Consider the following 23,750-nt stretch of genomic DNA (forward strand, 5'->3'; position numbering starts at 1 on the left):
CCACGAGATCCACTTTCCTGCAGAGTTTAGCTCTAACCCTAATCAAACACACCTGAGCAAGCTAATCAGTGTCTTCGGGATCATTAGAAAATCACAGGTAGGTGACTTTGATCAGGGTTGGAGCTAAACTCTGCAGCGCATTGGCCCTCCAGGGCAAGATTTGAGGAACCCTGATCTAGATTTACTAGATCATCTAGATTGTACTTCCAATTTTGATCAATGTAATAATTTACTTGCTTAATAAAAATATTAATTTGTCATGTTTTCACAAATATTCATAAATTATTAATAAAAATATTTCTGATGCCATATATAAATTATAAAAACAGCGTCATTACAGTTATTTTTTCCATTATTTTTGTAGGATCACCATTAATCTGGAAATATTAGCAAACAAAATTGTTTTCCAGCCCTGCAAAAGTCCTGCAAAAAATAATTGTGCTTAAGTTTAATTCACTTAAGATTTTATTTATTTTCAAAATTCTTGGAAATGGCTGGAAAGGCATAAAAATGAATTGGTTTTCAGGTTTGGAAAGTCTGCTGGAAGCCATTTTGGCTCCAGATCAGTTCTAAATTCTTATTTTTATACATCCAGTTGTGTTCTCTAGTCCACAGACTGTTCTTAGACATCTTGAATTACTTCCCAAAGAGGACGCAGCTCGTGACAGACAGTCTCGATGTGCCTGGTACCTGTCCTTCCTTATCAAAGCCTCGCTACAGAAACGTCTCTCCTTCAAATGTGAGTGTAAAAGAAATAAAGAATTAATTACTGTGTCTCTGCAACTAGTTCAGCTCATTTTATATGGCCATTATGTTTTTTTTAAAGAGCACCTATTATGCAAAATTCACTTTTAAATGTTGTTTGAACATAAATATGTGTTGGCAGTGTGTGTACACAACCACCCTATAATGATACAAATCCACCCGCTCCTTTTTTTAATCCCCATGAGTCATAAGCAGTGTCTCAGAACAAGCCGTTTGCAGAATCTGTAAAATGTAAAGCCACAATTTACAAGCCCCACCCACGACTTTTGAGCCGCACACAATCCGCCATGTTTATCTTCACACTAAAGCATTTAAAAGCAGCATTCAAATAGGAAAAGTCTGCTTATTAAATCTATAGACGTTATTCAGTCCAGAGCAGAGAGTGATTTTCTGCTTTTGTTTTATTGTTTGGGTCATTAACAGTGTAGACAGCAGTATAGGTACTGTATATTACGCTGCTGTCACTTGTATATTATACTGCTGTTACACAGATCTAATATAAACATGCAATTTCTTTTCCAGCTGTTTAACTTCACAGACATAATCGACTGTGTTTTTGTAACTTATGTGTGTTTTTAACATAAACTTGCGTGTATTTGCCACTGTATATCAGAAGTGTAAACTGATATGGCTTTAAAACGCATGATTTTAGCATGATAGACATAATAATCAAAACCAAACAGAAATTTTTTTTGGCAGAGTATCTGAGTTACGAGCTGTAAAGGCAGCCTTATTCTGGAAAAGGGGGCGGGGAGCAGCAGCTCATTTGCATTTAAAGAGCTATGTTTGAAAACAGCGTGTTTCTGCTTCCACTCAAAATGGGCATTTTCAAAATGATATAATAAATGATCTGGGGGGTATTTTGAGCTGAAACTTCACAAACTGACACATTCTGGGGGCACCTGAGACTTATATTACATCTTGTAAAAAGGGGCATAATAGGTGCCCTTTAAACCTTTAAAAAACCTAATTTGTTTTTACTGTCATTTGCAGTTGGTATTGAGGATGGATGTCCCCGAGTCATTATCCACAATGTGCTGAAGAATTTCACAGTGGAGAGTTTCCACCATGGCAGGTGTGTATTTTCCTAACTACGCACAGTCCTGCAGCCTATTCTGACTTCATTTTTTGCCGCCTTTTCTTTTTTTTTAACTCACAAATTTCAATTACCATATATAAATGCAAGTTTTGCCTGTCTCAACAGCCTCAGGAACACCGTATCTTCGTCCATGCGTATTAAACTGGTTGCTCACTGTTTGGCTTTACTGCTGCACATGGGTGATCAGACGGCTAACCTTACACTCCTACACAGAGACATGGGCATCAGTGATGCCAAGTAAGTCAAATGTATTATTATACACCTTAATTGTGGAACTAGATATTCACAGTCTGTGTTTTCTTTCTTGTGATGGTCTAAAACGGTGGTTCTCAATAAGTATTAAAATGATTTAAATATATTAAAGTATTCTTGGCAACACTTTACAAGGTTCCATTAGTTTACTTTAGTTAATGTATTATCTAACAATGAGCAATACATGCAGTGCTTTGGAAATATTTTTTATTGTTATTAATTTTTATTGTTAGTAATTAACAAATAGAACCTTATTGTAAGGTGTTATTGGAATCTAAATTAAAATGTACATAAGTATATTGTCTTAGGGTATGTTTACATGACAGCGATGTACTAAAAATAGAGAAAAGAAATTCTTTGCACTTTTGAAAAGTTTTGTGTACAGGCGATAACTTTGTTGAAACAGTCCCCATTCTCATGCATCAGTTGAAATGACTAAAACACTTATGCATGCCAGGCCAGTTGGCGATATCACTTTGTAAAATAACACTATGCACCTGTGCACATACCTATAGATTGAACACGTAATACAAATGCTCATGATGCCATCTTTTTCAAAAGTTTGCAAGTTGTCATGTAAATGAACAGCCAAACCAAATAAAGTTTCCCATTTTTAGTTGATGAAAATGGTGTTGTGTGTAAACACTCCAAATGTTGTTTTAGACAAAAGTGTGCTTTGGAGTCAAAAAGGATGAGAAACACTGCTCTAAAACCCTATTGTCCTTATTTTGACACTTTGTGTGCAGAATGTTGGAGGTGGCCAAGGCCATGGGGCTGACCCTGTCCCGTCAGTCAGCCCACAGTAGAGAACAGGCCGGGACACAGGAGGAGCACAGGATGGCCTCTCTGGTGCTTCCACTGGTGCATTACGAACAACGTATGGGTCGCAGGAAACGCAAGAGGATGAACTAAGCTGTGGACAGTAATAAGTTTCTAAGCTGGGAACAAACTGTAACTGCACGTGTTAAAATTACAGTGTTCTTGTAAGATTGAATTGAAAATAAATGGGATTATTCAGTTAACGGAAATTGGAATTGCCCGTGTTCTGATTGGTTTTACAGCAACCTGATGCAAATAGATTGCATTCAATTTGCATATACCTGAGATGACTGCAAGTGATTGGAATTACACATATGTTGATTCATGTTATTGTATAGCAAGCAAGGACAAGGATTATGAAAAATGTCTTTGGTTTTAAGAATCAAATCCATCTCTATGCAGTATACAACTACAGACAAAAATAGCAGAAATCAGAAGAAACCAATTTGCTATGATAGCCATTGTTTATACTGCACAATAAGTATAAAAACAATACTGTAAAAATAGGCACATTTATTATACATATTGCACTTTACAAATCAAACCAGCAGTTGGTATGAGAACATTACAAAAATAATAACAGCCAGCTGTAAATCTAACAGAAGATGGCTACTTTTTGATAAATAAGGTCTAGTGTTCTGGGACTAAATCACATTACAAGACCCATTATTTTAGTGATGGGCTATGTTCGTAATGGCATACTTCCATACTATTCCTGCAGTATATACTACGCATAGTGTGCAAATGTTCACATACCGAATCATCCAACATTTACAAGCAATGACTTTTAAAGTTCCAGTATAATGAATGAACAGAAAATACAGCATCGTATTAGTCTTATTTGATCAGACTGACATTTTTACACAAAAATTCATTTTTAAACCGCAAAATAACCTTGAAAATTCAAGTCAACTGGTCGCCACTCACATACAATGAGGTCATACACAACAGTGTTTGTTGATTCAGTATTATACCTATAGTTTTATCATCTTTAAAGAATAACAGACAATTTAAAGTGTATATACTTTGTAAAGTTTAGTAAATAGTAAGCTAGTATTCCATTCTGAACATAGCCAAGGTCTCTTAAGAAATCCAACCACTTTTAAGCCCTGTGACTACTTTAGGATAACTACCTGAAAACTGATTGAAGTTACAATTTATCATTAGTCTCTTGTTATTTTCTTACTACTAAGGTTTTTTTGACATTATAACAGGGCTCAAAAGCTCGAGTTTAGCTGTGAACTTATGATAATCTGGGTATGATAACTCTTGCTCCCAGTCTCCAAAATAGTAAAACCGCTATCATAGTGGCCACTGCATATCTGAATGTTTCCATTTCATGATGCCAAAATCCAAACTCCAATAAGTTGCTCGTAAACACTGATCAATTTAGAGTGAGTTGACTGATTAATTTCAGATCCAAGTATATCAAAAAGGTGGTCTTAATCCTTTAAAGTTTGATTATCGGACTACTAAACCAGTGGTTCCCAACCCTGGTCCTGGAGGCACCCCAACACTGCACGTTTTGTATGTCTCCTTAATCAAACACACCTGATTCAGGTCATCAGCTCATTAGTAGAGAATTCAAGACCTAAAATTGGTGTGTCACAGAAAGGAGACATGCAAAATGTGCAGTGTTGGGGTGCCTCCAGGACCAGGGTTGGGAACCACTGTACTAAACAACCTACCTTTGGTTAATCATATTAAAAAAGTGCTTTTTGATCATTTTAACGTCATGTGCTTGAGGCTTAATCTGATTGTTCATCATCCATCCAACATTGAAGCAGTGCCTTCACCTCCTCGGTGTCCTCCTTCACCCAGGGTTCACATTGAGGGAACATTGTAGGAATATCCATCTGATGTTGTGGAGCTATAAAGCCAGGAAATATGTACCTCATAAAATTGAGCAAAAGATGCTGCCGTTGTTATGGCAACCACTTTCTACAGAGGCAGTGATTCTGTTTGTCATGGTGATGGCAAGGTGAGCAGGAAGTGTGGAGGGGGTGACGCTAGAAGGGTTACTATTGTGAGGACGAGGAGGTGGATTATCCAAGGTCCAAAGCGCTTGTGATCTAGGACAGAAAGAGTAATACAGATCAAATATAGTGTGCCATATATTATTAGCGATGCACAGAACCAAAAATGTTAAGCAGAAAATGAATTTTCCATTTAGCCTGAAACAGTTTTGGAAGGGCGAAATGTGAACCAATCATCTCTTCCTCTTTACTACTAGTTACAGCACAAAATAAACAGGAATGAACATCAGAAGAGAAAGACATCAATAAAACAGCTTGTAAACAATGTCATGTAAGGTTACTTTCATCTCAGGAAAGCCTTTCAATGTCCATAGCTTGGAAGGCAGCTAAAAAAAAAACTTGAGAAGCTAAATAAATGCCCTTTATTACTCAAACTTGTTTTCATTATTTAATGTATGTTTTAATAAATCTCTCATGACAACTTTCTTACATTCACCGTTCAAATGTTTATATTTCAATTATGGATTGGAGTAGAAAAAAATTGTATCAACTTATTTTAGTGTCAGTTATTAAATAAATTTGATTAATTGATTATTAAATAAACATTATTGTCAATTTTGGCTTTCGGCATAATGACTTTAATTTTGGTAAAAAATAAAATAAAAAATTCATTTTGGTGCATCACTATATATTACGATATATATATTGTAGATATATGAAACTGAATTCTTCTAAACTACATATAGAGTTTTGTGCCTATGACGTGAGTGTATCTAACCTGGGTGTGAGCAGAGAGTTGTTAAGTACAACACACTCCAGGTTCTGTTTGTTTGTCCGTATGGGGTTTTTAGTACTCGCAGAGTGGCTCTGATAAACCAGGTTCTCCTGAACCACACCTCGGACCCGCTCCTTTACAGAAATCCCATAACCCCGCAACACCTGAACACGATTCCTCAATACCTGCAGAACACAAAGTAAATGTCAGCATCTGATAGCAGGGACTGTAGTTTAAACAGTACATGAGCTGTGTCCGAAACCTAAGGCTTTGCTGCCCTGTCAGTCAATAACTACACAGCCAGTACTTTTGTATAAAGGTAGGCTTTAGTGATAACTACATTAATATTTAATGATTACAAAGCTTATTTCCCATTAAGGCAAAAAGTCACATCTATAAATTCCCCCAACTTCTCCATCAGTTAGGGGCACATCTATGATGCCTTTAAAGATAATATACAGTTTTATAAAATATTTTAAAATGTTTAAATTTTTTCAGTTTTGTAATTTATGCTTACAATAGATAGAAATTCTTGACACAGCAAGAATTTCTAATGGCTAAATAATTTTTAATAATAATAATAATAATAATATATTCTAAGCATACATTTTTATTGTAATAATAATAATAATAATATATTAAATTAATGTTATCCTTACATTGGACAGAAATTTGTAACACAACAAGAATTTCTAATGGATAAATTATTTTTAATAATATTAATAATAATAATATATTTTAAGCATATATTTTTATTGTAGTAGTAGTAATATTAATAATAATAGTAATATATTCTATTAATGTTATTCTTACATTGGACAGAAATTCTTGACACAGCAAGAATTTCTAATGGCTAAAGTATTTTTAATAATAATATATTCTAAGCATATATTTCTTATTGTAATAATAATTATAATAATAATATTAATAATACTTATTATATACACATGAATTACTAATATAATGCATGTAGTATTATTATTAATAATGAACAATGCTAACGATATTTTTTATTGTAGTCTATTATTAAGAAGAAGAAGAAAGGATGTATTGATATAAATTTATTGTAGTCTATTATTATTTTATTAACATTATTATTGTCAAAAATTAGAAATAAAACTATTAAAATTCAGTTCTGCAAATATTGTTTCAGATAATTAAAAATAGTATCAATATTGGCCTTAAAAACAGTATCTGTCAATCTCTCATATTATCAGAAAGGATGTGACACAAACACATCTGTATTTCGGACAAAGCCACTGTATCCTTTTACTTTTTCAACCATGTGACAGTAAAATTGAAGCATACTCACTTTAACATCTGCATTGTCCATCACTCGTATTCCAACAGCATTATTTCCAACCACATCGTTTTCCACAATCAGCCCATCGCCCCGGAAGCAGACACCGTGACAGTTATTGCCATAAACCCCATTGCCACGCAGCTCTACTCGACACTCTCGGTCCACGGCCACTCCTGTCCAGCCATTACAGAGGACACAGTTTCCAACTAAACGCGTCAGCTGAGCGCTCTGAATGACAGACACGCCATCTCCTCTGTTACTGTTCACCATGTTGGCCACCACGTTCAGAGGCTCACTGCTCTTCACATACACTCCAACAGCTGGAGAGACAGAGGAGAAAAAGGAGACAGAAGTGGCTGAGATGTCAATCTAATATGATCAGGTGAAGTTGACTAGGGGTTTTACAACTTTCTGATGCCAAGGGCCACCAAATCTCTGCTGCGTGATTGTTTGTCACAAAAATATATAATTTTACTGCCCATCTCTAAGTTTGATATATATTATATTCAACTTTAACTTTATACATACAATACACTTACATAAAGCAATATATAGACCAGGGTTGCGTCATATTTAATACATATTTAATACTTTTCTACAGTACTTACCTTTGTAAAGTCTGTAGTCTGTACCTCACAGAAATTATATTTAACAGCAACTCACCTCTGTTGTGACTAATGCAGTTGTTTTCCACTAGGGCTACTGTGATTGGCCGTCGAGAGGAAAAGCGTTCATCTTCGCTATCGATATCACTTTCCCATGCCATCAGTTCTCCTTCCTCATTGAAGTTCTCAGGACCTCCTCTGTCCCTCTCTCCAACCCCGACTCCTCTCTCTCTTTCCTGTAAAGAGCGATAGCCCTCTCGGCTCACAGCAGACTCCGTGTCCTTCCGGCAAAACACGGCCAGCCCATATATGCGGTTATGGGTAATATGGTTTCCAATGAGCTGAGGTAGACTAGATGACATTACCCACACCCCACAGCCTCTGTTCCCTACAAAACACACAATTATACAATCTCATGACCAAAAAATGAACTTTGACCCTTTTATTCTTTTCTGAATTGAACATCGCAATGTTAGGCCATTGTAATAGTGAAGTGTAATAATAGTGAAGTGACATGTGGCCAAGTATAGTGACCCATACTCGGAATTAGTGCTCTGCATTTATCCCATCCAAAGTGCACACACACAGCAGTGAACACACACACACCGTGAACACACACCCGGAGCAGTGGGCAGCCATTTTTTGCTGCGGCGCCCGGGGAGCAGTTGGGGTTCGGTGCCTTGCTCAAGGGCACCTCAGTCGTGGTATTGAAGGTGGGAGAGAGCGCTGTACATTCACTCCCCCCACCTACAATCCCTGCCGGTACGAGACTCGAACCCGCAACCTTTGGGTAACGAGTCCGACTCTCTAACCATTAGGCCACAACTTCCCCTTTTTTTTTATTTTTTTTTTTATTAATTATTAATGAAGTAATTTTGACTTAATTCCTAAAATATTATAGTCAACCATTTATTTTTTTACTTTTTATTACGTGTCAAATGTCTATTATTACAACATTCTCAAAAAGTCTCTTTTTTTCAGTTTTATTCTTGTAATTATTTTACTGTGGTACTAAATCAGACCTAAAAAGTATCTTTTTTTTTTACCCAATCTGCAACCAAAGCAGCTTCACAGATCTGCAATCATTCCAAAGCAGCTTTAAAAAAAACTGTATCACAAAGGTGGTTGTGAAATGTAAAACTGGCAAAGAGAAACAATATCAGCAAATTAATTTAAATAATTCATGTAATGTAATTATGTAAATCAGTGTTTCTCAACCCTGGTCCTTGGCGCCCCCCAGCACTGCACATTTTGTGTGTCTCCCTAATCAAACACACCTGATTCAACTCATTAGCTCATTAAAATAAACTCCAGGACCTGAAATGGGTGTCAGATAAGGGAGACATACAAAATGTGCAGTGTTGGGGGGGCGCTCAGGACCAGGGTTGAGAAACACTGTCTTAAAGGGATAGTTCACCCAAAAATAAAAATTCTGTCACCAGGATTTTTCTCCATATAGTGGACTTCAATGGTGGCCAACAGGTTAAAGGTCCAAATTGCAGTTTCAATGCAGCTTCAAAGGGCTCTACATGATCCCAGCGGAGGAATAAGGGTCTTATCTAGCGAAACAATTGGTCATTTTCTAAGAAAAATACAAATGTATATACTTAACCACAAATGCTCGTCTTGCACTAGCGCTGTGATGCGCATGCACGACTTCATGCATTACATAATCACGTTGGAAAGGTCACGCGCGGTTAGTTCTTCATCTGTGTACTTCGGTTCAAAAAGGTAGAGCAGGGTGAAAAACATTTTCTCCTCCAACTTCACAATGGTCTGATATCGTTGTTTTACCTTTTTTTGTAAAGGGTGTTTGATTTTCTTTGCACGTTCTCTTTGTAAACACTGGGTCAGTACTTCCGCCTATGTCACGCGTGACCTTTCTAACGTGATTACGTAATGCGTGAAGTCGAGTTAGTGCAAGACGAGCATTTGTGGTGGAAAAAAATATAAATTTATATAAATTAAAACAAATTTTTTTTAGAAAATGATCGTTTCATTAGATAAGCCCCTTATTCCTCGGCTGGGATCGTGTAGAGCCCATTGAAGCTCCATTGAAACTGCAATTTGGACCTTCAACCTGTTGCCTCCCACTTTGTGGAGAAAAATCCTGGAATGTTTTCCTTGAAAACCTTAATTTCTTTTCGACTGAAGAAAGAAAGACATGAACATATTGGATGACATGGAGGTGAGTAAATTATCAGGAAATTTCTTATCTGGCAGTGAACTATAATCCTTTAACATCGCAATGCCTCTGTAATTTTGACTTCATTCTCAAAATATTACTATTTTATCTTGTAATGTTACCAGTTTTTTTTGAGAATTTTTGTGTGGTACTAAATTGATCTAAACAGAATGCTTATTCAAATTTTTGTGTCCCAATCAACATTTTTAAAGCTTTAAAGCCTAACCGACAGTTAGGGCACACAGTGTTTGTGTTGGTTTTTGTCGCAGCCTCACCCACAGGTCCAATATGCTAAATAATGTGTGCCAAACATGCTCTGACTAGATGACATTTTGTCGCACAGCATTTTTTCTTTCAGTGCGTATGGTAAAATTACTTCTCACTGTTGCACTGCACCTGATCACGCACTTAAATAATTTCTAATGCATTTCAGCTACAGAAAGAACAAAGGCTGGATAACATCTGCCAAATGCCTTAAACGTATAAATATGAAATATGCACACCGTATATGTGGTTGCCCTCAATGAGGCCCCTCCCTCTCTCTCCCACCACCACTCCATCCGAGTAGCCATAACAGATGAAGTTATTGCGGAGGACTGGATCACCTCCTCGACGGATATCAGCACCACCCCACTGGTTCTGCCTTATAACATTCTCTATCAGATGCAAGAGAAGTAAAGCAGCAATTCAAATTGATTTAGCATAATTTAATTGAGCAGTTTCAAGAGCATGAGGAAACACTTGAAAAGGGCAAGGTCTACTATGCTTGAAGCACCTATATACAATTAAACGGCAAATAGAAAATGGTATACTGGAGTCAACGGACCAGTGATCAGTCCTCTTCCATTCTCGTTGACAGCAATGCCTGCTGCAAGGCCCTGGAAAATGTGATTTCCACTGTCATAAAGAGAGAAAGACACAGAAATCAGATCTTCATTATTTTTAGTTTCATGATACTAAACAAATATATCTAATTTTTTTCTTGTTATCCAACTTTATTTGAATAAAACACAATAACCCCTGCACTGTATACCTGACAACAGGATTGCCATTAAAAAGAATATACACGCCAGCTTCCTTGTTGCCGTAGATCTGGTTGCTGCGGATAGAACCTCTCCCGTTGCCCAGGACAACAATCCCAGAACGCAAGCCACTGTGGATTCTATTACACTATAGCCAGGAAAAAAGAAAGGGAAAGAAAAAACAATGTATCACAGAAAAGTATCTGGCATGTTGGAAATTCCACTATATTGTCTAAACTTTCCTCTGCACTAGTTCTCCTGATTACACTAATTCATTTAAAAGCAAATCTGTATAAGAGAAACATATGCATTTTTTACGCCATTGGCAATTTTTTTTCCATGACTGAAAAAACTATTTGCCATTGGGATAAGAAAAACAAACACTTTTATCTAATTATACTGTACATATTCCTCCTCCTTTTTTTTTAGCATACTAAAAGAAATGTGTACCAGTATGATAGGATTAGCCCCTTTGCGGATGTCTAGTCCCGCTTCCCCATTGGAATGAATGTTGTTCTCAGCAATGAGACCTTGAGCAGAGAGTCGCAGGAACACACCAGACGCCTTGCACCCACACACTTCATTACGCAACATCACCATCTAAACAGAAAAAAAGACACACAGTATAAAAAAAAGAGACACTGGTGAAAGAGAACCAGGACATGAAAAGAAGATAAAAGAGAAAGATCAGAAACATATTCACAGAAAATATTTCATGACATTGCAATCTGTTGTTTGTGATTTTTGTGCTACAAGCAGTATGAAATAAAATGAACAATTTTTTTTTTTTACATTTTATGAAGAAAATTTGGCTGGTGCTTAAATATTTAAATTTTTTGACTGATGATGGATTAATGTCAGTATTAAAATTCTATACTATTTTGTTCAAATTAAAGCACTAAAATGACAAATTCATCATTTTAAATGTTACAACTGAATTTGCCCAGTATCAAAATGGTTATTCATTTTGAGATATGCTAATTTTTTATAGTAACTTCCAGTGAACAGAGTACTAGATGATGGAAAAGGTAACATGATTATAAAAATGAGGGGGGGGCAATGTATTTTAAAAAAAATTCTAATTCGGATTATTAGTACTAGTGAATAGTTTTTCCCAAAGCACCAAAAGCTGCTGTACTTATACTTTTCAGGAAAATCAGCCAACTAAAAGCTTACTTAAAGTTGTCTCTGCACATTAAACTTGGAAAAGGTATTTTCAGGTCAGCAAAATTTCACACATCAGCTTTAAGGGCCATTGAGACGCAGGTTTTACACACTTTGGCATTCTGGATGCAGCGCACTGCATAGTTGAGCCCTCTGAACACATTGGCCTCCAGTCGAGCTTGACCGTGATTGCACAGGTGCACACCACCTTTTCCATCACGCAGCAGACAGCGCCGCAGCAGGCAGCCTTGAACCAATGCAGCCAAGTCCCGCGCCTCTGCATCCCTCTGCAGTTCTGCAGACAGACTCAACAGTGCAGGAAATGCAGAAGAATCAGGCGTATCTGCTTTGGAGAGATGCGCTAGTCCGTGCTGATCATATGAAAGTTTTAAGCCTGTGCCTTTCTCGCCGTCTTGCTCATCATCTTCATCACTTGACTCACTCGATGTTTCCATGCCATCCTCCTCAATCACTGTACCATCCTGACTTGGAAGAAGACTACCTCCACCTTTCTGTTTTGCCCAGTTTGCTTCCCAATCTACTTCCTGTTTATTCCAGTCCTCCATTGTGTTAACTCCTTCCAAGGGTGTGTTTACATGACTACCAGCACCCACACTGTCTTTCCCGCCCTGATTAGATATTTCAGTTGACCCATTACTAGTCATCATGGTGAAGGTCTTGACCAAGGCGACCAGGTGTTTGAAGGCCCAGTTGCGTTCAGAGACCGGAGCACCTTCCACAGTGACAGAGGCAGAATCTCCCCCTGAGAACTCACAACTGTCCATTAAACTGATGGCCACCCCCAGAAAATGGGCTGAGCTGCCCTGGGCAAATGAGCAGAAACGAGCCTGACATGTCCCGGGACCCCGGATGTGCAGCTGACAGCCCTCAAAGTTACAGTTGTCCAACTGGACATGACCAGAAGACGTCTAAGAAAGAAACAAGAGAAAATATGTAATTTTAACACTATAGGAAAACTAACAGTGTCTCAATAAGAATCAGATTATCTTAATACAATTTAACACTGTCTCAATATCAATTTACTGTTTTCTGTATGAAGTCTTAAAGGGGTTATGACATGAGAAATTAAATTAGCCTTGATCTTTTGGCATATAAGAGGTCTTTGTCCCATTTCATCAACATGCAAGTTTCATAGCTTAAAACGTCCTCCTCATTGTAAACAAAGCATTTATTTAATCAAGCTCCAAAATTGCTCGTTTTGGATCTGAGGTGCAAGATGACGTCACCCGGGCACAAACATTTGCATAAACACTGCCTCAAGAGCAAGGCATCGACGAATAGTCATCTTCTCACCATAGGCCCCGCCCACTAGCGTTCAGTCGATTAACGGCTTGACACTTGATCAAGCTGAATGCGAGTGTCGCATCGTGTCAAAAGCAAATAGAAATTACAATCACTGCTGCCATCTTGTCTACACTGGATACAGTATACAGAAGCGCATTCGCTTTCTGACACAGTCCACTACTATGCAGTGAAAGAACGTTCACTTTGACGCGTTTGGTTTAAACAGCTCGCTCGAGTCTTTGTACAGTTATCAGAAGGATCCCAGCATAGGGAACAAGGATAGTTTATTTTTAATAACATCCTGGATCGTGTCAGAGGATTGTTCGGAGTACTTTGTTTTGTAGACGAGGCACAGTGTCATGGAGAAGTTCACAAAGAAACATTTGTTGAAAGATGAAGTGGTTCTAGATCTGACTGCAGCTGCATCACAAACCGTTTCATAATGCTTTATCTGGAAATGACCGTTTTATTTTGATCATGTTGTCAAAACACTCACATGCAATAGTGAGGAGGCGTTGATACTGTTTCCTATGCAAGGACGTTAGCCAATCATAACAGTGGCCAATTCCAGACAAGCCTTAAAGGACCCGCCCCTTAAAAACAGGTCATTTTAGACAGAGGCTCAGAATGAGGGTTGAAAATAATCATTTTTCCACGTATACATTTTTTTTTGTGTGCAAAAAACTTGATTAACATTATAAGTTCAAGGAACATATTAAAATAATAATAAAAATCCATGTCATGACCCCTTTAAAGAGTGGCAAAGACAGTGGAGATTTTCTTAATCAAGCTTCAGTTAAAGGAACACTCCACTATTTTTGAAAATAGGCTCATTTTCCAACTCCCCTAGAGTTAAACAGTTGAGTTTGCTGCCGTACCATGGGTGCAGCAGGCGCAATGATATTACGCAGCGCCTGAAAATAGGCTTATTGGAAGTTACCTAGCTGGGACTATTTTCAGGCGCTGCGTAATATCATATTTGAGCGAGATGCTAACGGTCTAATCAGATTCAATGATCTATGCTAAGCTAAACTAAAAGTGCTACCGCCAGACCCGGAGATCGGCTGAATGGATTCGAAGACGGTAAAAACTGTTTAACTCTAGGGGAGTTGGAAAATGTGCCTATTTTCATAAATAGTGGAGTGTTCCTTTAAAAGAGATGATAACAAATGACATGCTTAATGTTGGAAAACCATGTCCTACATGGGTAGGGAGGGATGAATAGATAGACCGATATACAGATAATTACATATTTATATTTTTAAAAGATGGATAGATAGATGGGCGAATAGACATAGCATGGATGGATGGATGATGAATGGATGAACAGACAGAAAAACAGATAAACATATGGATCATCGGATGGATGGACAGACAGATAGCTAAATAGATGGACAGACAGACAGATATAGACACACACAGAACACATGGAGAAAGAACACACAATTGCTGAAGTTTAAGGGGCTGAAGCAATTACAGATTTGGATGCTGACAGAGTAAATCACAGATTTTTACGGGCACTGAGATGAAGCCCCCAGTTAATAGGGTTTAGAGAATGTGTTCAGCCAATTATGGATGCCAGTGTTTTCTGGTTGAATAAGCACAGATGTTACAATTTGCATGCTTTTGATGTGGAAGTATCAAAACTCACCTTATAAACCACCGGTGAAAACCACGCTGGCATGAACACCAGATTGCACAGCCTCGCTGTTGGGCATTGTTGATCAAAGCTAACCAACAACGACACATCCCCCAACTTGCCCAATCCAACAATCTCCACAGGCACCTTGAGGGACACCTCCACCTGTTCCTCATACACACCCGCGTGGAGCACCACCTTATCATACGGCCCTGCCGCAGCCAGCACTCCCCTAAGAGTCTCATAGCCACCTCCTGCTATGGTCCCGGCATGCCAAACTCTGCGGTCTTTTCTCCGGCGGAAAAGATGGAGGCAGGCAGACGAGTGGAGGTCCGAGCCATTCTGGGTCCATGTACGGCTGGCAAGAGCATGCTGACGCAGAGCCTCTCTCCAGGAAACCGGGGGCAGGTGGGGGCGACGGGGCCAATTTGGGTGGCGACATTCACGGCATCCTAGACAGAGCTGGCGCCAACGTGTGCTATCCAAACTCAGAATGAGCTCCCGCCAGGCTCTGCACACCAGACAGCATCGACCCAGATCTGGCAGAGGCAGGTATGCCAGGATGAGGCGCCAAAGCTCGACAGGAAGACTTCCCACCTCCATATCTGTCAGCACCACACCACCTCACCTGGGCAGATCGCCTTAGTGTAAACAGGGAAAAAGCATTTGCTCAATCAAAGTATAAATATCATAACTACAATTTTTTTTACAATTACACTTTCTTTCCGGTATTGACATATTTCCTGTTGAAACAGGAAGAGTGGGCAGGAAATACTGAAGTCCTTTATTATCATAATTATTATTATTTAAAACAGCCTTTAGTCATGAACTACAATTTACAACTTGTGGTTACAGGATGCTCTCATTCTCGTGAACATTTGATTGGGCAGAAATCTGTTTAGTACATGATGAGTCATCAGACTCAGAGAATTTTAAATGCATATACAATTGTTTGGGGTTAGTAAGATTTTTAAAATGTTTTTGAAAGAAATCTCCTATGCTCACCAAGGCTGCATTTATTAAGTTAAAAAAGGGAAATATTACAATTTAAAATAACTCTTTTCTATTTTAATATTTTTAAATGTAATTTACTCCTGTGATGGCAAAACTGAATTGTCCGCAGCTATTTCTCCAGCCTTCAGTGTCATGTGATCCTGCAGAAATCATTCTAATATGTTGATTTGGTTCTCAAGAAACATTTATTATTATTATAAATGTTAAAAACAGTTGTGCCGTGCTGCTTAATAATTTTGTGGAAACTGTGAAATATTTTTTAATGAACAGAAAGTTCAAAAGAACAGCATTTGTTTGAAATCTTACTGATCCCAAACTTTTGAATGGTAGTGTATCTGCTAATCATTTTGTCAACTTTTAGGTGTACACTAGCATATAGAAAGCAAAGCTAATAGATAAATCTAATTTTGATTTCATGGGATGATGTAAAATAATTTTAGGTTACATATGATCCATAGATTTACCAAAAAAAAACAAGAATAAAAACAATCAAAGGTCAAAGGTGAAAGAACATGGTTCAGGATAACAGACAGAACATAAAAAATTGATTTTATGCAATTTGATTAAAAATGGAAATTATACACACACACACACACACACACATACAGTATATATATATGTATGTATATGTGTGTGTGTGTGTGTATGTATATGGGTGTGTATGTGTGTGTGCTTGTTTATGCTACATTGTGGGGACCAAATGTCCCCACAAGGATAGTAAAACCTGAGATTTTTTATATTGTGGGGACCAGCCTACGTTTAAATGTTTATCTGAAAGTGTAACAATGCAAACAGGTTTTCTATACGGAGTAGGTTTAGGGTTAGGGTTGGGTTAGGGGATAGAAAATATAGTTTGGTCAGTATAAAAGTAATATCAGTCTATGGAAAGTCCCCACAATCCACAGAAACAAACGTGTGTGTGTGTGTGTGTGTGTGTGTGTTTATGTCACAAATCCTGTTTCCAAATAAGAGCATAGTATTCTTTAAATGAAACATTAGAAGGGTTCACTGCCGCAATCTATAATATATTATATATCTATAATATTCATTCAATAAAATGAATGTGCAATGCTATAATATTTACTCTTGGCAAAGAGTCAGTACAGAATTACAATGCCCTGTCCTGCATGCAATAACAAAGCAACACAGGACGCAATACGAGCACACAAATGAAAACAGTCATGGGTGCATTCGACTGAAGTTCAAAGGAAAATAACACATCCATCGATTCTGCAGCAACTTCTTATCTGCGTGACAACGACATGTTACAATGCTGCCATCCGATTCAGCGCAAAAACAACAAACGATCCTACCTCTGACAATACTGTGTTCAGCTAGCATTTTATCAGACGTAAGGCTCATCGTTTTCTCTTGGGTTACGAGCAGAAACCAAACACCCATCCGGTAAAAATCTCGTATTTTTTGGTATTTTCCTTGTTTTTGAAGGCGTGGAAAATAGGGCTCAAGTATTTTCATTCAGGAGGCGGGCCGGGGAATGTTTTTCTACGAACGACAACGACAACTTTTCCCTTTTGTCTGACACAGTTGTTAAGCAACATGGCTTTTACTGTGCAGCAATACACGTGATATTAAGCTTTCGACCCCAACTCCCCCTTTCTTTGCCTCTTTTGCAGGCGCGCGCATCATTTGTTGCCAGCAAAGCTGATGATCAAAATCACTCATCGCTTATGTCGCGGGGGAAAAAATCGTGCGTGTTTTGTGATTAGACTTGCAGAATACATTACCCTCCTGAATAGCCTACATTTAATTATTTATTTGCAAACTATATTAGTCTTGTAAAGGGCTTTTACATGATTAGTGTAAAGACAGCGTTTAGGTCTACTCAGGAAGCTAAGACATTTTAGCATTGATAGGACGGTCTTAACCATTGTTTATAGATCGATGATTGAAAGTATTTTAACATATAATATTGTATCATGGTATGGCAATTTAACAATGAAACAGAAAAATAAATTAACACGAGTAATTAATGAAGCAAATAGGATAATCGGCCAGAAACAGAGTACAATGCAAGAGCTGTTTTTACACTTTATGGAAAAAAAGGCGATCGCAGTATATTCAGACCAAACTCATCCACTTCATTCCTGCTTTGAGGCCCTTCCTTCAGGGCGCAGGCTGCGTATACCGCTGGCTAAAAAGAACCTATATAAAAGATCATTTGTACCATTGGCGGTGACTGTTTTAAACCAAATTCTTAATTGAGGTATTATCATGAGGTATCTTTCTGGGTAGGTGTGTGTACACGTGTATGCACATGTGTGGGCATACGTATATATTGTATTGTATGTGTAGTATTATTTGTTAGGATGTATTTTCTATGCCAGTGTCAAAGATGAATTTCTGTTCAGGAAATCTGGACAGACAATAAAGTTAAACTAAACTAGTGTAAAAATTAATTTTTTCATTCATCTACACTTCCATGTAAACTCAAAATTTCTGCAACCAAACGTTGACCTAAATTTATTCCACTAGTGAAATGATCTTATTAAATATATCCAATTAATGCATGCACAGGAAATGGCAAACGTTTCTCATTCAAATTAAAAGTCCTCGTCAGTCAGTAGAGCATTGCAGTAAAAGTGTAAAAAAGCTGTTTTGAATTACGTTTTTATTAAAATGTGACATAATTGCATTTCCTTTATAAGTGTGATAAATTAAGTTACAGCAGTGAAATATGTTTAACAAAATCAAACAGCCAGTAGGCCTAGTGGGAAAACTCCCTTCCCTATTTGGCGAACACAAACAGTTATGTGTCTGAATTGCTTTTTTTGTGTCTTGTAATCTTCTCTAGCCTTTTCCTGTTTTTCTCCCACAGTCCACCATCCACTAAACATCCCCATCTGACTTAAGTTCTCAGGAAGAAAGAAGAGAGCTTCCCTCATACTTTTTAAACCCCATTAACTTTTTTAGTATCCTCATGATGGTTCCACTATACAAATTTATGTCAATCAACACATCATGTTTGAGTTAAAACTTCCTGTAAAGCTGTTCATTTGTAATGTCAATTTATAGACTTTATCAGAAGGCTAATGCTCAAAGGTCTCCCTCTGGAATTTGTATTATATTTTAAGAACAATTATTTTTAAAGTAATAGTCTAATAGTAAAGAATAGAAAAATATATATTTTTAATGTAACAGTTTTTTAAAACTTTTGACCACACACACACACACACACGTATGCACGCACGCACACACACACACACACACACACACACACACGGGAAAGTTTGTGTATGTTTCATGTTTTGTATTTGACACATCAGGGTTTTATGGCCCATATAGTACTATGATATAATGAGAAAATAGTGCTCATTCTCATGGAAGAAAAAAATTCAGAGGCACAAACTGAGCAAAATTATGGAACTTAGCCAAAAAGATTAAATAATATGTCTAAATAGATGAAATTCAGGTAGCTTATAATGTAAATCAAGAGATTTTTAGTATAACAGTATAGCAGAATACGTATATCCAGTAAAATGCAAATAAATATCAGTTGTCACTATATCTCCAAAAAAATATATCTTAGTAAGATTATATTTTTTTGCTTAGTTTTGTGATGAAAGCTCTGCACTGGAGGGCAAACCATTCAATGCAATACAGTGATGACTGAGAATTACAAATAAACTCCAAAAGCCTGTTTTTTCTTCCTAAAATGATGTATGGATAATAATGTACCTGTAAAGTTGCTTCAGTTCAGTTCAATAAATATTCTTGAAATTGATATTGTTCTTGAAATATAAATAACAATATAAAAGATATTCTTGGAGCGTGGAATACAACACTATTATACATTTAACACATACTTATTTACATTTAAAATTTGCACATACCATACCTGTACATACAAAATTATCTATTTTGTATATTGTGTCTTTGCTATTTTGTAAATTGTCTATTTTGTCTATTTGTATATTACTCTTGTTTTCTCTGTGTCTTGTCTTGTCACTATCATTTTGTTGCACTGTGGAGCTTCTGTCACTAAAACAAATTCCTTGTATGCGTAAACATACCTGGCAGTGAATCTGATTCTGATTCTTACATTTACGTTACCACAGCCTGAAGGTGGACAATTTTTAGAATGATACTAAAAGGTCTTTTACTAACTAAACAAGTATAAACTATCAGTCATAGGCAGAATGCACATAGAAGATTTTTACAACAGATTTTTCAGCAAAGATTTTATGATGTTAATAATTTAGAGGCCTTAGAACTTTATGTATTGATTATGATAAAGTAGGCCTTGCAGGGTTAAATAAGCTCATAAAAATAATTTTGTTTTAATTTGTTTAATTCTTTGTATAATTACATTGCATAATAAATGTATGCCCTTTGTCAAATGTGTTTATCTTTTTAATTTAGACAACTATTTTATTTGCTTTGTACCATTTTTCATTGTATGAAGTTAATCTGATTTTAATGAAAGTAATGAAATTCATTTCAACAAGAGAGAGATGATGGATTTTTATTTATTATCTGTTTTTTTATTGTTTCTTTCTTTATTTTTATATTAATGCTTTGGCAACATTATGTTACACAATCATGCTAATAAAGCTTAATAGAATTGAAAAAAATTGAAAACTAATAGAGAGAGAGAGAGAGAGAGAGAGAGAGAGAGAGAGAGAGAGAGAGAGAGAGAGACGCTGCTTACACAACAGGATGTGTTAGTAAAAACAGCCACAGAGAGAGAGAGAGAGACGCTGTCTTGGGAGTGGCAGTGCTGGTGGAGACTTCACTTCAAACATGGCTGCACAGGACGAGCTCAGTAAGTTTAACTCATTCTACATGCGTTATTTCTTCATTACTGCATTCTTGTTTTCAATACCCTCTTCATTATTTGTCACTCTTATGAAGACTGAGTTCACCGTGCTGTCTGTTTGTCTATCTGTAGTTACATAAATAAATATTTGTAAAGTGAATATCAGTTTGGCAGCTAGCCGGCTAGTATTTACTTACAGAGGCCCAATGCTCAGTCATGCTCCAAAATGAAAGTACCTCTTTTGGGGTGTTTTAATTTAGAGGACACTACAACCTCTTTTTACCGTGAAAATAGCGTTATCTAAACGTCATAGTGGTCCTGGTCTGGTTGTCATTTATTGACAGCGTGAGAAATAAATATGTAGTAGATAATAACAGTTAACGTCGGTTAGCAGTGAGGCTATTCAGATCACAGGCTAACCAACTAATGTTAGCGATTATAGCGTCTATATTTATCGTTTATCTGTATTTACAGTAATTCTTATCTTCTGTTGTTCATTGCAAGCTTGTTAAATAATTTTATTGTAAATTGATTTATAGAGAGCCGGTGAAATGCACTTATGCAAGGGACATAGATGCATTGCAATAATTCTCAGTGTCTCTTTAATAAATAGATTTAACTAAAATATAAGCTTCTTATAATTACCCTGTGATCATATAGGAAGTATGTGAGATTTTTTTCATTCAAATCAATTTGAAAATAGCTAAGTTAGCCCTGCTTATTTTGAACACTGTATCTGCAACTTACGAATTCCTGCTTTCTCTTTGTTTTCCATTATAGACCAGTTGGAGCGTGTGTTTTTGCGCTTGGGTCATGCAGAAACAGATGAGCAGTTGCAGGATATTATATCCAAATTCCTGCCTCCTGTCCTCCTCAAACTATCCAGTGTGCAAGAGGGGGTTCGCAAGAAAGTAAGTGTGTGAGAAGAAGAAAACTGTTCATAGCAAAGAATCAGAATTTTCAATTTTGTGGAAAAAAGTACATATAAAATAATTTTCTTGCATTTCTGAAACTTCTAATTCTAATCTTCTTTGAAACAGCATCTGTAGCTTCTGAAGAGCAGTACTAAATGGAAAAAAATATGATATTTAAAATAAGAAAAAAACTTCCACATCACCCTGTTCAAAAAGTCTTAATGCATTGTGTTTCCTTCTTGAATATAAGTGAATGTTTTCAGTCTTTGTAGTAGTTGCATATAAGTATATCTGTTGCCATCAGTGTGAAAAGATGGATTTCGAAATCATGCAGTCACTGTTGTAAAGGGTTCAAATATAGATATAGCCCTGCCCCTTTTCAGTGCTGCACTTGTTGTTTTCTGTATTCTGGTTTGTATTTCCACAGCGTGAAGGTTTGGGTGTACAAATTTATGAATGAACTGCTCATTTTAAAATCTTCCCAGTTTATTGACATCTGTTATGACATCTGCTTCGAATATTACAATGCACATGATAACTTTCGTTAACGCTACAATAAGTAAATCCACTTCACAAGCTAATTACTCTTCAACAGTGATGATATAGACTAGGGCTGCATGATAAATCGCATGCGATATTTAATGCGCATCTTGTCAGTAAAGCCGGTTCTTTAATCAGCGGTAAATCTCCATCACCTGCGGGCTTTCACATGGAGCAGCATTAACTACACAGAGCCGTTGTTCACCGACAATCTGCGCAAAATATGATCGTGGTTTTGTGCAGCTTGTCAGTGAACAACGGCTCTGTGTAGTTAATGCTGCTCAATGTGAAAGCACGCAGGTGATGGAGATTTACCGCTGATTAAAGAACCGGCTTTACTGACAAGATGCGCATTAAATATCACATGCGATTTATCGTGCAGCCCTACTATAGACTAGAGCTACCGCAAAAACGGAAGATCAAAGACAAAATTCGAAAGATGGCTGCTCACATAAGGTCTATACAGAATGATCTTTTGCGTATTACAAAATTATGTGAAAATTGTTAATTAATGTTTTTAATGGAAGTTTTAATAAAGTGTTTATGGGAGTCCCTGTGTTGACTTGTGGTCTGCTTGATGATCCTTGGGTTTGTAATGGTTGAAAACCAATGTAACGATAATAGAAAGTGTTTATGTGAGAGATGCAAGTTCAAAACTCTACATTATTAATGTCATTCCTCTAGGGATGCATAGTAGGACCCAAAAGTAGGACCCATGAGAATAATTTCAAAGAAGATCTATTAAAGAACTGGATTTTGTTATTGCCCTCTCCAGGTTATGGAGTTGCTGGTACACCTAAACAAAAGGATAAAGAGTCGACCCAAGATTCAGCTTCCTGTAGAGACCCTGTTGGTTCAGTATCAGGACCCTGCTGCTGCATCTTTTGTCACGGTATGATCGTATCCCCACATGTTACTATCACCACTAGAGATGTGTCACCATTTCATGCTGAATATATTCCCATATTATGAAGTAAGAACTTCATTGCCATTAGGGCTGAACGATTTTGGAAAATAATCTAATTGTGATTTTTTTTACCAATATTGCGATTGCGATTTAATATGCAATTATTTTTTAAAGCTCTTTATGTTCTGTATTATTCAACAAAGACAAGCTATAAATCATTGTATAGTGGCTGCATTTATTTGATTAAGAACACAGTAAAAACAGTATTATTGTGAAATACTGTTATAATTTAAAACAAGTATTTTCTATTTCCATTGATATTTAATTGATTCCTGTGATGGCAAATCTGATTTTTCAGCATTACTCCAGTCTTCAGTGTCACATGATCCTTCAGAATATACAGATCTGGTGATGTAGTGAAGAATCAGGATTTTTATTTGGCATTTTTCCAGTTGCCAAATATGTTAATGTAGTTGATGTAGTGATTTCTTCCATTTCTGGCGCTATGGCATTTCTGCGCGGTGTCGGAGATGTTAGCGTGTCTCTAATAAGATCGGATTTTTTCTTTACTAGGATCTTTTCTTTAATTTTAGGAGGAATCACCCACATTTCTAAGAATTCTCTTAGAATTTTGTTACTAGGAGCAACTCTTAGCACTAAGATTTTTCATGAATACGGGCCCCGTATGT

At 36.9% G+C, this 23,750-nt stretch overlaps 3 protein-coding genes across 3 annotated transcripts in view; 2 read left to right on the forward strand and 1 right to left on the reverse strand.

The window, feature by feature from the left end:
* Nucleotides 1-3,140, forward strand: part of LOC107656233 (RNA polymerase I subunit E) — a 7,072-nt gene extending 3,932 nt beyond the window's left edge. Inside the window, exons 9-12 of the mRNA XM_016443996.1 lie at nt 609-739; nt 1,759-1,840; nt 1,970-2,101; nt 2,863-3,140. Coding sequence (XP_016299482.1) covers nt 609-739; nt 1,759-1,840; nt 1,970-2,101; nt 2,863-3,028 — 511 coding nt within the window. The 3' untranslated portion in view covers nt 3,029-3,140. The remainder of the gene's footprint in view (nt 1-608; nt 740-1,758; nt 1,841-1,969; nt 2,102-2,862) is intronic.
* Nucleotides 3,141-3,447: 307 nt separating this feature from the next.
* LOC107656048 (F-box only protein 10-like) lies at nt 3,448-17,523 on the reverse strand. The gene is made up of 11 exons (XM_016443712.1): nt 17,237-17,523; nt 14,922-15,550; nt 12,079-12,894; nt 11,252-11,401; nt 10,813-10,949; nt 10,606-10,676; nt 10,283-10,435; nt 7,653-7,982; nt 6,999-7,309; nt 5,690-5,871; nt 3,448-5,007 (listed from the first exon to the last, which is right to left on the reverse strand). The coding sequence occupies exons 2-11, from the start codon at nt 15,510-15,512 to the stop codon at nt 4,830-4,832; spliced, it is 2,919 nt and encodes a 972-aa protein (XP_016299198.1). The 5' UTR covers nt 15,513-15,550; nt 17,237-17,523; the 3' UTR covers nt 3,448-4,829.
* A 3,132-nt stretch (nt 17,524-20,655) lies between these two features.
* The window catches only part of LOC107656759 (proteasome-associated protein ECM29 homolog), a 36,284-nt gene continuing 33,189 nt past the window's right edge, over nt 20,656-23,750 (forward strand). Inside the window, exons 1-3 of the mRNA XM_016444706.1 lie at nt 20,656-20,706; nt 21,481-21,611; nt 22,930-23,046. Coding sequence (XP_016300192.1) covers nt 20,685-20,706; nt 21,481-21,611; nt 22,930-23,046 — 270 coding nt within the window. The 5' untranslated portion in view covers nt 20,656-20,684. The remainder of the gene's footprint in view (nt 20,707-21,480; nt 21,612-22,929; nt 23,047-23,750) is intronic.

This window comes from Sinocyclocheilus anshuiensis, unplaced genomic scaffold, assembly GCF_001515605.1.
Source record: "Sinocyclocheilus anshuiensis isolate Anshui unplaced genomic scaffold, SAMN03320099.WGS_v1.1 scaffold85, whole genome shotgun sequence".
Taxonomy (NCBI): domain Eukaryota; kingdom Metazoa; phylum Chordata; class Actinopteri; order Cypriniformes; family Cyprinidae; genus Sinocyclocheilus; species Sinocyclocheilus anshuiensis.

What these genes read in the sequence shown, in the direction of transcription:
- LOC107656048 (XM_016443712.1), bottom strand. Translation starts at nt 15,512, where the DNA reads ATGGAGGTGGGAAGTCTTCCTGTCGAGCTTTGGCGCCTCATCCTGGCA. An exon ending in CTGCATTAGTCACAACAGAG is followed by an intron (nt 7,310 to 7,652) that starts GTGAGTTGCTGT and finishes CTGTCTCTCCAG; the next exon opens with CTGTTGGAGTGTATGTGAAG. An exon ending in AACTCTCTGCTCACACCCAG is followed by an intron (nt 5,008 to 5,689) that starts GTTAGATACACT and finishes TTTCTGTCCTAG; the next exon opens with ATCACAAGCGCTTTGGACCT.